Below are 12813 nucleotides of genomic sequence, written 5' to 3' on the forward strand. Positions count from 1 at the left end.
AGACAAACCTGCTCCACAGCTCTAACAATGCATCTCTGCTAACATGCACTGCTTCTAGTCCTGAACCGGCAAATCGTGGCTAACTCTATGATGTTGGTTAAAAACTGAGCAACCGAGAACAAAACTCATTTTACTTGATCTAGTCAGACATCATCTTAGGTCTCCTGAACAAGTGGCCAAGCATTTATCCACTCCCACACGAGAACAGACCCTTGGAGACGTTCCATACTATTCTTGAATACAGGCCTGAATTTTCAAAAGAGCTTCATACTTTTACAATCTTCCTCTGGGCCCAAGTTATGACATCCTGCTCAAAAGAACACCCACAGAGACCAAATCGCTTTTTTACAATTCTAAGAGAAAGCAAGTGACAGTCTAGAAATTAGAATATGCCCCATTACAGTTGATTCAATTGTACACTGCCATTTATGTCATACCAACTGGAAGCCACTAAACCCATAGGGAGCTCTGCATTATTTCCCAACGCCTCCCTTCACCATAGAACTGAAAGTGCCAAAGAACAGGGAATAAAGACTTTTTTTATGACTCACTTTGGGGAGGCATGAAACACATTGTATAAACGTGTTATTGAGGAGAATGGATGCCACTCTCTATGCCAATAACATACCTGCAACTCACAGAAGAAGCTGCCATTCATAAAGAATAGATGGGTGTTTATGAGTTGCAGAGCTCCTCAAGTGAAACACTGCCACCTTCCCTAACAACTCCAAGTTTGGGAAGCAAGCTTTCACACAAAGCACTATCTCCTCTTTACTGTCTGTGACTCCCTGGAAGAATCTCTGATATTGCTGCTGTTCTGAAAGGGGACCAAGACTGGACAAAGGCAAAGAAAAAATTCTCTTTAATCTGTTGACTTTTAGTGTCTTGCATTTCAAGTTCTCCAAATATTCTCACTTAGGGACACAGAAAAGGAAATTAAGCCCAGTGTCTTACATCAGCTTGGCAGGAAGTCCATCACTCATGCATGCATGCGCATACACGGGTTGTTGGCTGTGCATGCAGATTAGGACAACTATGTTTAAGGGGGGAGGGTCTCAGTCACCTATCCACTCCTGTATTCAAGGCAGAGAGGAGGGGTCAGCTCCCTGGTTGCAGTGAATATTGGCTGACTGAAAAGATGTTTCCCATGCTGTTAGTTTACTTCACTCACTTGCAGTTTAAATATTTTGAGCCTATTTTACACCACAACCTGTGTACCCAGAACAGATGGGATGCTGACTTTTGCATCCAATATTTGTAACTTTGCCTTGTATTCCTAGGTGGCTTCCAAAACAACCACCACATGGCAACTTCCCACACCAATCCAAACCCAGTGAATACCATCTCATGATATCCCAGAACTCCAAGACAATCTACAGACTTTCATAAGATTCAGGGCAGAATTTTCAGACCCCACTAAAGCCACAAAAGAATGGTTAAATATTGGTTCATTTAACCGAAACCCGTTCCCAGATGCTGTTTAGCATTATTTCAGGACAGACTGAAATTGAGAGAAACTATGCTTAAATGCACTGCTTTAAATTGCCACCTTGACATTTAACAAGAAGCTGAGCCCATTAATGATGACTAATGCCTGCAATTCCCATGCACTTGACTCTACTTCACAGCCCCCTGCCCTCCCCCAGGAGCCACCTACCAACCAACAACCAACAGCTCAACATTTCTGAAAGCAAGTTATTAGTCACTGAAAAGCTTTAAACAACTTCAAGAAGGGCGTCCTGTGAATGAAGCATAGGTCTGAAAACAGATTTTATCAATTCATGTGCTTCTTTTTGGTTATTAAATTACTTTAATACGTGTGAAATTTAAAATGGGCCCAGTGCTGGCTTGTGAATGCTGGCCTGCAGGCTAGAGCACAGCCATAATCATTAGTATCAGCCAGAAAATGGTAACTGAAAGAGCAATATTTACTTTAACAGTCAGTTCATTCTATAACCAGTCGTATCATTTTGGTAAGCTTTGCTGCAGCTCATTTCATCCTGAGGACACACAGGTCAAAAGTGCTAATATTACCTTCAGTCTAATGTGGGCTTCAGTGCACAGAACAAGCTTCCAAAAATAGCATTAAAATGCCCACTCACACTGGCAAGGGAAGTGAGCGTATTAATGGAGCTTGTAACAGCAACAAATAAATGCACAGAGTGAAATGTAAATTTCAGCTTATTCTCACCAGATTCATAAAGCAGTGTCTACATAATAGCTGGCAATGCACAGATATGGCAACACTAAGTAGGAGACTGAATCCCGCATATAACTTATTGAAATCTCTACTTTCCTGAAGTGAATTGAAGTGAAAGGTGAAAGACTCCTTCCAAAGGAATTTGTGGCTGCCTAGTTTTAGGACACAAATTAAATGAGCTCATTGAATCACATTACCACCATTCTTCCTTTTCTGTGGTACTGCACATCTCCCTGGCCTGGAGGACCTGGGCACAATGTCTACTCTAAATCACTAGAGCAGGCGTCTCTAGAGTCCACTGGCTACTGAAGAAAAGTTTTCCACATGTTTCTGGGTTTCCTTTCAGTCCCTCCCATACCGCTCAATGTTTTCCATATCTGCCTGCAGCTCCTGTAGGTGCCTCTGCCATTCCCATAATTCACAATCACAAGAGACTGCAATACACAACTACGACAGGCAAAGGCTATAGCTCCCATGCACCTTGAGCAACTCAGGTCTTCGAATGCCATGAGGTGATGATAACACGAGTGAAGAGTCTGGATTAAGTGGAACAGGCACATTTGTGAAAATATAATTGTAGTTCACAACAGGCTTACAATAAACTAAAGGAAAGTGTCCAGTACCTTTAGCTATTTTAGTCCCATTTATTTTTTAGTATTTCCTTGAAATATCTCCCAATCCGCTTTAGGGGGCCTCCATTGTAATTTATTTTCTCAGAACAGGTTATACAGTGACTCCCTAGCAAACAGTCTGCCCTAAAATCAAAAGGAGTCCAATCAATTTCACCACTCAACACAGCAAGGAAAAATAACTAGACCAGACCAGACACACAATACAAAGGCTGGGAATCTACCAAAACACAGACTGCATGGATGTATGCTACTGATATACACCATTCAAGCAGATAGTATGCAATAGGATGACAGGGCACAGAGATGGATTTTTAGGTGTGTTTTTTGTTAGTCATTTTCCAGCTATTTAAGTAGCTAAAAATCCCAAATTTATTATGCACAGCTTGGCTGTAATACAGGAAAGGAGACTGAGACAACATCACCAAGTACTGGTCCATCTAGAAATAGCCAGGGTGGGAAGATCTGGCGGGCAAGGTAGCTGAAGCTCAAACTGATGTGGTTAAGGTTTGTTTGTACTGAACATTTTTATATGAAATCTCTCGGAAGAAGAAATGAAAAATGATCAGACAGAAGTATGCAGTTATGTGAAGGAGGGCCACAGATGACAGAAATTTACTTTTTAAAAAATGGAATTTGTTAACCAGGTCCTGGGTTTTCACTGCAGAGTAAGGGGAAGAAAATAAGCCTGTTTTTTCTCCAAAAGCCATATCTCCCTGGAGTCCACATAGCTAACTCTCAAAATCGCAACAGGGAAGGTGCAGGCAGCTGTTATGGGGAGCAAGCTCAGCGAGCTTTATGATGTTTTTTTTTCTCCTCAAGCTCTCACCACTTGAGCCAAAGCCAACTACAAGGTTTCCAAGACCAGCATATCAGGGAAATGTGCCAGTAGATTGTAGCTGGGACACAGTCCCATCTACCTGCAAACCAGAAAGACACTGATCCATCTCTCTTTCCAATTATGAGACCTTTGACTTTCTGTAGAAAAATCCTCCAAAATAATTGCAAGTACTATTCAGGGGGTTTATCAGTGATAATTAAATGCAATTAATTTGGCATTTCCCAGGCAGCACTACATTTCTTCTTTAAAGTAATGAGGTGACATGGGTCCTCCCCAGAATCGCCACATAGAAATGCCAGGTAGAAGGTGTGGAATCAAGCATAAATGGAACACTGTCGGGCTGAAACATCAAATCACATAGTATTTCTGGCGGCCTCCCATGGGCCATTCATATAGGAGTTAAAGTTATTAAGATTTCCTTTGTCACCCAGGTGCAATTTTGGCTCTCACTAGGTAAGAGTCCCCTTTTTACCATGGATCAGCCAGGGCCTGAATTTGATTAGATTCTGTACTTTTCTTAATCTGGCTATGACCATTCCACACAAGGCTGAGATCGGAGGTGCTCTATAATATGTACAGCCTACTAAGCAAGACAGAAAGGTGTAGAACTGCGTGGGTTAAGTGTAGTCTGAGTATTTAAATCCTGAAAACAACATCAACACCTAACCACACAAAGTCCAAGCTGGATTCTGGAATCACAGACAATCTATGTGGGCATTAAATGTCTACATTTAGGAAGCAGATCTATCTAGCTATTCAGCCCATCCATCAGGAGGGTTGCAGACACGTGCTTTATGGAATTCATAACAGAGGCACAGACTTAGGATTACCATTTGTTCACGTTTTCCTGGATAAAGCCTCTTTTTTGAGCCTCCGGCCTCTGTCCATAGGGATTTTTCAAACAACAGGCAATGTCCAGGGTTTTTGCAGAGCAGAGGCTGCAGCTCAGAAAGAGCCCTGATTGCTCCACTTTCCGATTGGTCCCTCCCCTGCATCCACAGCTGACTGGCCCATTCCCCTGCAGCCGCAGCTGCCAGATCCCACCCACCCAGCTCCTGACTCCCAACCCTGGGGAGGGGCCCCACAGGGAAGCGCTGACTGGTGGCTGTCTCTGCGTCCAGGGCTTGCACCAGCCGCCCTGCCACTGTGACAGGGACCGACACTGCCCCCTGCCTCCAATGAGTGCCCCCACCGCAGGTACCCTCTCCCCCCACCGCCCAGTGTCCTCTTTTTGGAACCTGAAATATGGTAACCCTACACAGACTAATTACCCCACTGCATTTGAAGGGTTGGGGTTTCTACTATGATCACCCTACTCCTAGTGGTTGAACCCCACCTCATTTCCCACACTCCTGATACATACTCCCCAAGGTTTAGCCAAGTGGCACAACTTTCAACAAACAAACTAACACGAGGGGGAATTTTAAAGCAAATACTATGTGTAAACAACATTAAAAGTGAGAGACGCATCACTTTTTCAACCCACCTCAGCATACTCAGGTCTCCAAATATACACTGGGGAATGGCACCTGCATCACCCCAGGTGTTGCTAAATCCCAGTGTCACAGATTCTAGAGAGAGCTCCCAGCCGGTCACCCATGAGGAGGGTGTATGTTGGACTCTGTGAGCAGAGTCCAAGACTCTGTAATCTGCTTCCCCTGGGGCGTATTAAGCTTCCAGAGCCTCAGCAGGCTGCAGCCCTGGTTCCTCCCTTGGCCTCTCTGGCATATTCCCTGGGCATTGACTCTCAGTCTGTCACCCATTCTCAGAAATGGAGCTCAGTCACCTGCTCTAGGACCCTGGATCAGCACTGAACCCGGACATACTCCAGTTACTTAAGCACACCCACTTCCAGAGCTCCACCCCAAAGGTGTGAAGCGTCTGGTTTACCGTTTAACTCTCTCAGGGGCACGCAGTAGCTGTAATGCAGTCAGTGAACTTGGCACAGAGTCTAACACATTTGCGCTTTTTTATCCTTCATCACATAAAAGTACAGGAGAGTACAGACCATACAAAACCAAACTCTGAAACCACAATGCCCCTCATTAGCTCACCCTTCTCTTGGGAATGCTTATGGATCACTTGTGTCCCAGCAGTTAGGGTGCCCCCTGCCTCAGGCAGGCTGGCACATGGCAAGTGCCAAGAGAGAAGGCCCCCAAGCAGAGCCTGCAATTTTAAAACCACCCTGTGTCAGCTGATGTTCACTCTTGCCAGCTTCCCCATTTGAGCACAGACCCCTGCCAGGGGCACTGTTGCCAAGCCAACACCCATCTCCTCCTCCCGCAACCACTTCTTCTGGGCAAGGACCAGACTTTTTGTCTCAAGTGACTAGATTTCAACAACAGGGTACTTAACATCAGCTATTCTCTGTCACTCTTTTGCCACCAGCCTTTGGAGTTCCAGCCCAACACAGAGGCAAACAGACCATAGAGAAGGCAACAGACTGCACATTCAAAATGGAATTTGCAGCCTAACACAGGGACACCGAGTTCATAATTCATAAAATTCATAAATTGTACAGACATATTCCCAATTCATCACACCCAGTCTAGGCATAGCAGGGAGCCATTAGAAGTGGAGCTGTAGCATGACTGTCCTAGCTGTTGTATGAATGATACAATTAACTCTGAAAAGCTACAGTGGAGTGTATTGCTTTGGCATATTCATAATTACTTTCAAAAGTGACTGTGTGTTTTAGAGCAAAGAAAATAGCCTACCCTTGTAAATGCAATTTGTAGTTCTATGCTAACATCTGCCAACTTAACATCCTTTCTGGTCCGCAAAGTATGCACGTGCAAACAAGCGCACTCAAACCACGTGTACACAAAGTTTAAAGTCTGGGGCCAACATCATCAAAATCAGTATAATGAGGTCTCTGCCTATAATCCATGTTAGGAAGAGTATGTGACACCCCACAGTGCCACCATTTGGACTTGCTCCTGTACTGTATTGTTTGTGGCTCCTGACTTTGTCAGAGCAGCGTAAGAAGAAAGATATAGTAGAACTTAATCCAGTCTGTCACCCCAGGACTGCCAATTCTATTACAACCAAGCAACCACAAGACCAACACATGGGTCTGAGTGAAATCATGAAGGCTATTTAATATGGGGGTAAAATCCTGGCCCCACTGATCAATGGCAAAACTCCCATCGACCTCAGTGTAGCTCGGATTTCACTCGAGGGAATTTACAGACAACCTGTGCTGTGTAAAACATGGTGTTGACTCAACATAACAAAAGAGTAGTGGGGCTAAAATATTCCTTTCCCTACAAATGGGACGGTGCAGAGGTGGGACACTGTGGTTCATCCTATCAGAATGTTTGAAGGACTCCACTGAGTAACCAGTCAGTTGTTTACGCGTCACTGTATAACACTGAAGCCAGCACAACATACACAACTTCAAGACGACATGTCAGTGGGAGAGAAGGTTGGCAGGCTCCCTGAACTGGCACTTGACAGTGGTCTTTCTGAGCACTGGCGCACTGCAGCCTCCAGGGATGCTGTGAGTGGAACACTGGAAAAAAATTTAAAAAGGCAATTATGTCCTTTATGGCCTGTACTGCTTTGTTTACTGCAAGACTTGTGCAGTAAGCTGTATGTCCAGTGGCTCTTGTTGATTTAGAAGGGCAGCACAGTGAAGTTTTCTGCAGTTTCCTTCTTAGATGCCAGGATCCATGCAGACATATCCTCCAGATACAATGCTGTCAAAGTAGGCAAATTCTTAGGCCTACTGACTGAGGCAAGAGGCCTGAAAAAAAGCTGATATACTCAACATAAATTAGATGGGAAGTCTGTAAAAAAAAAGTCCGTTTGTAGCCTTGTGGACATCAGTGAGAGACATAAAAGCAACTCAAAATCTAATGCTAAACTAGTTTGAGTCAGATCATTGCTACTATACACATTCTTCAGTTCTCCTTGAGCAGAGAGGCAGCAGTGCTGGAAAGAGTTAACCTTTGCTGGAACACATCTCCGATTTCTCAGAAACTCAGACTGCAGCTGAAGCCGCCCTGATTGCTCCCCTGCCTGCCTGCAGTCTGACCCCTGACATTTCCACTCTGCTTCTCACTGGCGTACAAACTTAGGCATACACAAACAAACAGGCTGTGCAGATAGATAGAGGAGCACCGGAGGAGGAGAACAGGGATATCTCTCAAATTTCCTTTAATGGCTGTGATTAAATAATAAAATAATAATAATCAGCAACTGACTTGGGTGAGGGGCAGACATTTAGTGGTAAAAACCTGAAGCATGCCTGGCTAGATGTTTGTTTAATTAATCCTGAAAGGGCCCCTTTCCCCCGTTCTCCTTCGTAAGGGAGGTTCTGGCGATATAAGAGTATAAAGACACAGTGGGTTCTTTTTAGTGTTTGAAGAACCTTAGGGAACAAAAATCCCTGCTCAAAAACCTTACCAGGATTTAAAGATAAAGAATTTACCAAACGAGATTTAATAGGCAAACCCTAATTAAAGGATTATTTTCAGATTTAATTGTATTTAAACCTAAGCAGCAAAACTCATATTAAGCAGATGCATTTTTACTCTGACCTAATAAAAATATGCAAATACAGAATTGTCAGAGACGCTGCGATGCCACAGGCCCCATGCAGGCTCTGGATTCCTGGCCATTTTTATTAGAAAGCCGGTTTCTAAAGAGGTTATAGTTCGGGCACTAGTGGGTCTAGCCCTAATGTACTCAGAGTACCTTCCAGTTTTCACTGCTCTGGCTACCCATACCACCACCCTATTGGCTCCACCCTCATTCATGGAGCCAACGGACCTGGAACAATCACAGACCCTGGCAATTTTTATTTGCACTGAGCTGAAACTTCAGACTCCAGTTCCTGCCTGAAGGCTTAACAGAATATTCTTAAAGAGTTTTCTTATGGCTTCAGATCATTTGTTGCCCCTACCTTGATTTTAAATAGGCTTGGCAAAATTCGATTTATATTTTATAATTTCAACAGATAATATCAACATTTATTTTTAAGCTTTGTTTTATTTTTAGCAATGTAATTTTTCAGTTCAAAATTATGGGTTTAAAGATTTTTGTCTATTGTTATTTACTTAAAATTTTACATTTGCAGGAAATTATAGGGAATCAGACAATGGGAGGGTCAAAATAAATAGCCTTAAAACAAACTCTGAAGTTCTCACACACATTTTTCTTACTTTGCCTATCTGTAAATTTTGATGATCACAGAAATATTTTGTCAGTCTGCGTGTGTACAATTACATTGATATTCATTCACTAATCCTTCCAAGCCTAGTTTTAAAACACTGTTCTGTTTATTTTTACTATAAATTTCATGCTCGTTCAGGAGGCCAGATTTCAAGCCATGAAACAGGGAACATCACACAACAGACAAGCTTCTCAAAACCCTTCCTCACCAGTTTAACTCACCCCTGACCTGGAGGGACAGCTAGTAGAGGGGAGTTCAGACTTCTTGGCCCATTCAGTCTTTGGCCTCTCTGCTGAGACTGCCAACAGGAGTGTCTGTTAATGCCCATCACCGTAGTGGCTTTGTGATGTGCACATTTGTCCATTAAAGAGGAGACAGACCACCAACACATTTCACATAAGTCAACAAACATGATTCAGATGGAAATGACTTTGGTCACTACTGACCTGGGCTGGAGTTGACCTGGTGATCTAAAGGGGAAAGGTCCCGTAGCCCATACCCAATCCTTTGAGCCATGTAGTTACCCTTTAAAACACAAAAACAAAAAACAAAACAAAAAAAAAAAAACCCAACAAACAAAAAAACATCAAAACCTCATTTGAATGCAGACTACAGTTCCTGGCAGGTGTGTGTGCTTGCATGCATCATTCTCAAAGGGCAAGCAGGTGACTGACAAGACTGCAAAGCACACTAGTTCTAAGTATTAGAGTTAGCCAAAAAGTGGGGGAAAATGCACTAAAATCTAGAAGATAAGGAAACGTAAAATATGACATTCTGCAACAACAAGGTGACTGCACAAATCCTAGAACCACTGTTTTAGGGAATGGAGCAGGAGGAAGAACAGAGCTATGCAATGATATTTACTGCATGTTTAGAGTCTGCATATTCGGGAACTGCATATTTGTGTGTGTTTATACGCTAGCTAGCACAATGGGACCCCTAATATCAATACCTCAGACCACTAAGATAATATAAATATTCACTAATAATAGCATGTTTTGGGACAGTTCAGATATAACATACGCTCTATACTACATTATACTAGAGTTGAGCAAACATCGGGAATAGTTATTCACAAATATGTTTAAATTTAAATTATTTTGATTCAATCATTTTTGTGACCTTTTTATTTTCATTTTCCACAACATTCTAGAGCTCATGCTTCATTATCACAATACTTGCAAAGAGCAAATGTTAAACTAAAAAGCTTAAGTTCTCAAAATTTGCTTTCAGTGAACTACATATTTGATTGCAAAATCCATGATTTGTAATCTGCACTGGACTGGCTACATGAATCACACAAAATGAATGAAACTGGAAATTATACAATTGCACATATAATCTGTACCTCAAGTTGTGCTGGTAAATTATCTAAATTATGTAGTATTTTTCTTTTCATAGATTGCAATATTTACAATTTGCAAATCATGCTTTTGACTAGTTAGATTTTCCACACACACAAATATAATTTGCAACTAGCATGTTGGTTAGGGACATAAATCCTCCAGTCAAAGAACAAACAATGCTAAGTGATTTACATAGCTAACCAAGACTGAACACTAATTGAAAATCACAAATACTTGCAAATTCACAATCTACAAACCAACAATTATTTGCTGAAGAAATTTTGAATATTTAATTGAAGAGTTTTATCTCTTTACTATTAATATGCAAATGGAAGGGGGGACTATTCAACAAATAGTTTATTCTTTGCAAATTAGGTCTACCAAATAGTAGTTTGTCAAATAGATTAACCCACAGTATTCTGATTTCTACCTTTTTTCAGATGGTAAAGCAAGAGTCTTGGGGGGAGGAGACTCTTAGAATATACTGTTTATATACAGGGAGGATTTTAAAAATTTATTTATTTTTAGTGAATAGAATTTCTCTCCCCCCTGTGTTTGAAGACAAATGTAAGGTTTTGAATAAGGCACTGTTGTCACCTCAAGAAAGAAACATTACATTTTTGTCAAGCTTTGGCAGTTGCTTCTGCTTAGGGTTCTTCAGTTGTCACCAAAACTGCAACATTTTATTCTTTTGTCTGAGATATGCCCAGTTGCAGACTATGCACATTTTTACTATTAAGAAACTAAAATAAATCAGATAACAAATGCTCAAGTTTCAGAGTAGCAGCTGTGTTAGTCTGTATTCACAAAAAGAAAAGGAGTACTTGTGGCACCTGAGAGACTAACCAATTTATTTGAGCATAAGCTTTCGTGAGCTACAGCTCACTTCGTCAGATGCATGCTCAAGGCTATTCTGAATATGTTTAAGCAATTGAGGAATAACTGTAAATTAAAATAAAAATTTTAAAAGACTAATAGATTTGAACAAACAGGATCCCACCTCCTCTTCTCTTTGCATCCGATCCTATAATACTAGAGTCAAATAGAGTTCTGCCACTGACCTAAATGGGAACAGGATCAGACCGTTTGAATATAGATGGAAGAGCAACTGAACTGAAGCCCACCAGTGGGCAAGGCCAGGGAAGTTAATAAAGACCCCAATTGCAGGTCCACTGCAACAGAACTGCTAGTTCTTATAAAATTTGCAGATAGATGTATTTTCTAAGCAGTATTATGGACATTAAGTCTGCTGTTGGTTTATAAGCCTAGTACTGAAATATTTCAGAGGCCTGTGCGCTGCAAAATAAGGAAGTCTCTTTTGCTGTATTTAATGTATCGTAAGAAAAACAATTTGCAGTAAAGAAAGACACCTGAAGACACGCTTCTCCCAACAGATATTCCAAGGCTGTCTAAAAGATATTGCTTATGTAGATTTTTATTTTGTGAGAAGTTGAGGTATATTTACTCCTGTTCTTTTTTTAATCATCATGAATATTTGTTAAATATAGACTGTGTGTTAATAATATTCATCAGAACATTGCCAAACAAGTTTTTAATTAAATGCTTTTTTCTATGTAAGTGTGAGCAGTGAAAATCTGCTTGAAGCAGGGGGCTTTTTCCATTAGTCCCACTCCTAAAATATAATTTTGTTCTCTATTGTGATATTCAACCACCTTTATTAAAAAAAAGAAAATGTTAAAAGCATTACTATAAAGGTCTAATTTTCTATTGCCTGAGACTGGTTATTTATGACTATTGCATGGTTGCCGGAAAGCTATTATAACCCAAATGTGCTTGCTTGTCTTATGAATACCTACATCAATGGAAGAATGACCATTACTCACTCATATCAGGGAACTGTTCCTTCTAATCCAAGGAAAAGCTGTCACAGGGAAGAAAAAATATCTTGGCTTTCACATACACTAGCTAATGACCCATGACCGCATGAAGCCAGAGTCAATGACAGCAGCACATCAGGGTCTGGTAGTGACATAAATGCCCTAAAAAGAAAACAGCAAGTGCAAGTAGAGGAAAAGAATTACTGTCACCCAAAATTGGGGGGTGTGGGTATGTGTGCATGCATAAAAATTACTCCAAACTGCATAAAATCTTCTGTCATCGTGTCCAACTGAGACTAATCCGGCACAGATTTTACTACTCCCAGCCATGCCTCACAGGCTAGTGACCAGAAATACTAGTGGGATGTACTGCACTGATCTACTTGGCACAAAAGCCACAACAACAATCCTTTATGGGGACACTGGCCTTGTGCTACTTTAATAATGAGAAAGCAAGAGCAGCAACAGACCAGCCAAACAGTAAACACTACAAAAGTGAAGACAGACAGGTTCCTCAGAAGCACTCTTTGACAGAGTGATTCTTTCAATGGGGCTTTCCACCAGAGTTTCTCCCATTACTCTAGCCAATGATTTCCTTCTTTTCCATTATTTCTTTATTTCAAGAGAAAACTGTTTGTTAAAATCATTTTGAAGATTCTTAAGACATTTAAAGAAATTGTTCTGGTTATTATTTTCACAAAACAATGCACTCATAGTATAATAATGCATTTAAGTGAACCTTCAGTGCTCAAGATTTATTAAAATGGATTATTATCCAAT

The 12813-nt window shown here is 41.2% G+C and overlaps 1 protein-coding gene across 1 annotated transcript in view; it reads right to left on the reverse strand.

The window, feature by feature from the left end:
- The window catches only part of MN1 (MN1 proto-oncogene, transcriptional regulator), a 43027-nt gene that overhangs the window by 15012 nt on the left and 15202 nt on the right, over positions 1-12813 (reverse strand). The window contains exon 3 of the mRNA XM_077835257.1: positions 9071-9077. Coding sequence (XP_077691383.1) covers positions 9071-9077 — 7 coding nt within the window. The remainder of the gene's footprint in view (positions 1-9070; positions 9078-12813) is intronic.

The sequence above is a fragment of the Eretmochelys imbricata genome, chromosome 15 (assembly GCF_965152235.1).
Source record: "Eretmochelys imbricata isolate rEreImb1 chromosome 15, rEreImb1.hap1, whole genome shotgun sequence".
Classification (NCBI taxonomy): Eukaryota; Metazoa; Chordata; order Testudines; family Cheloniidae; genus Eretmochelys; species Eretmochelys imbricata.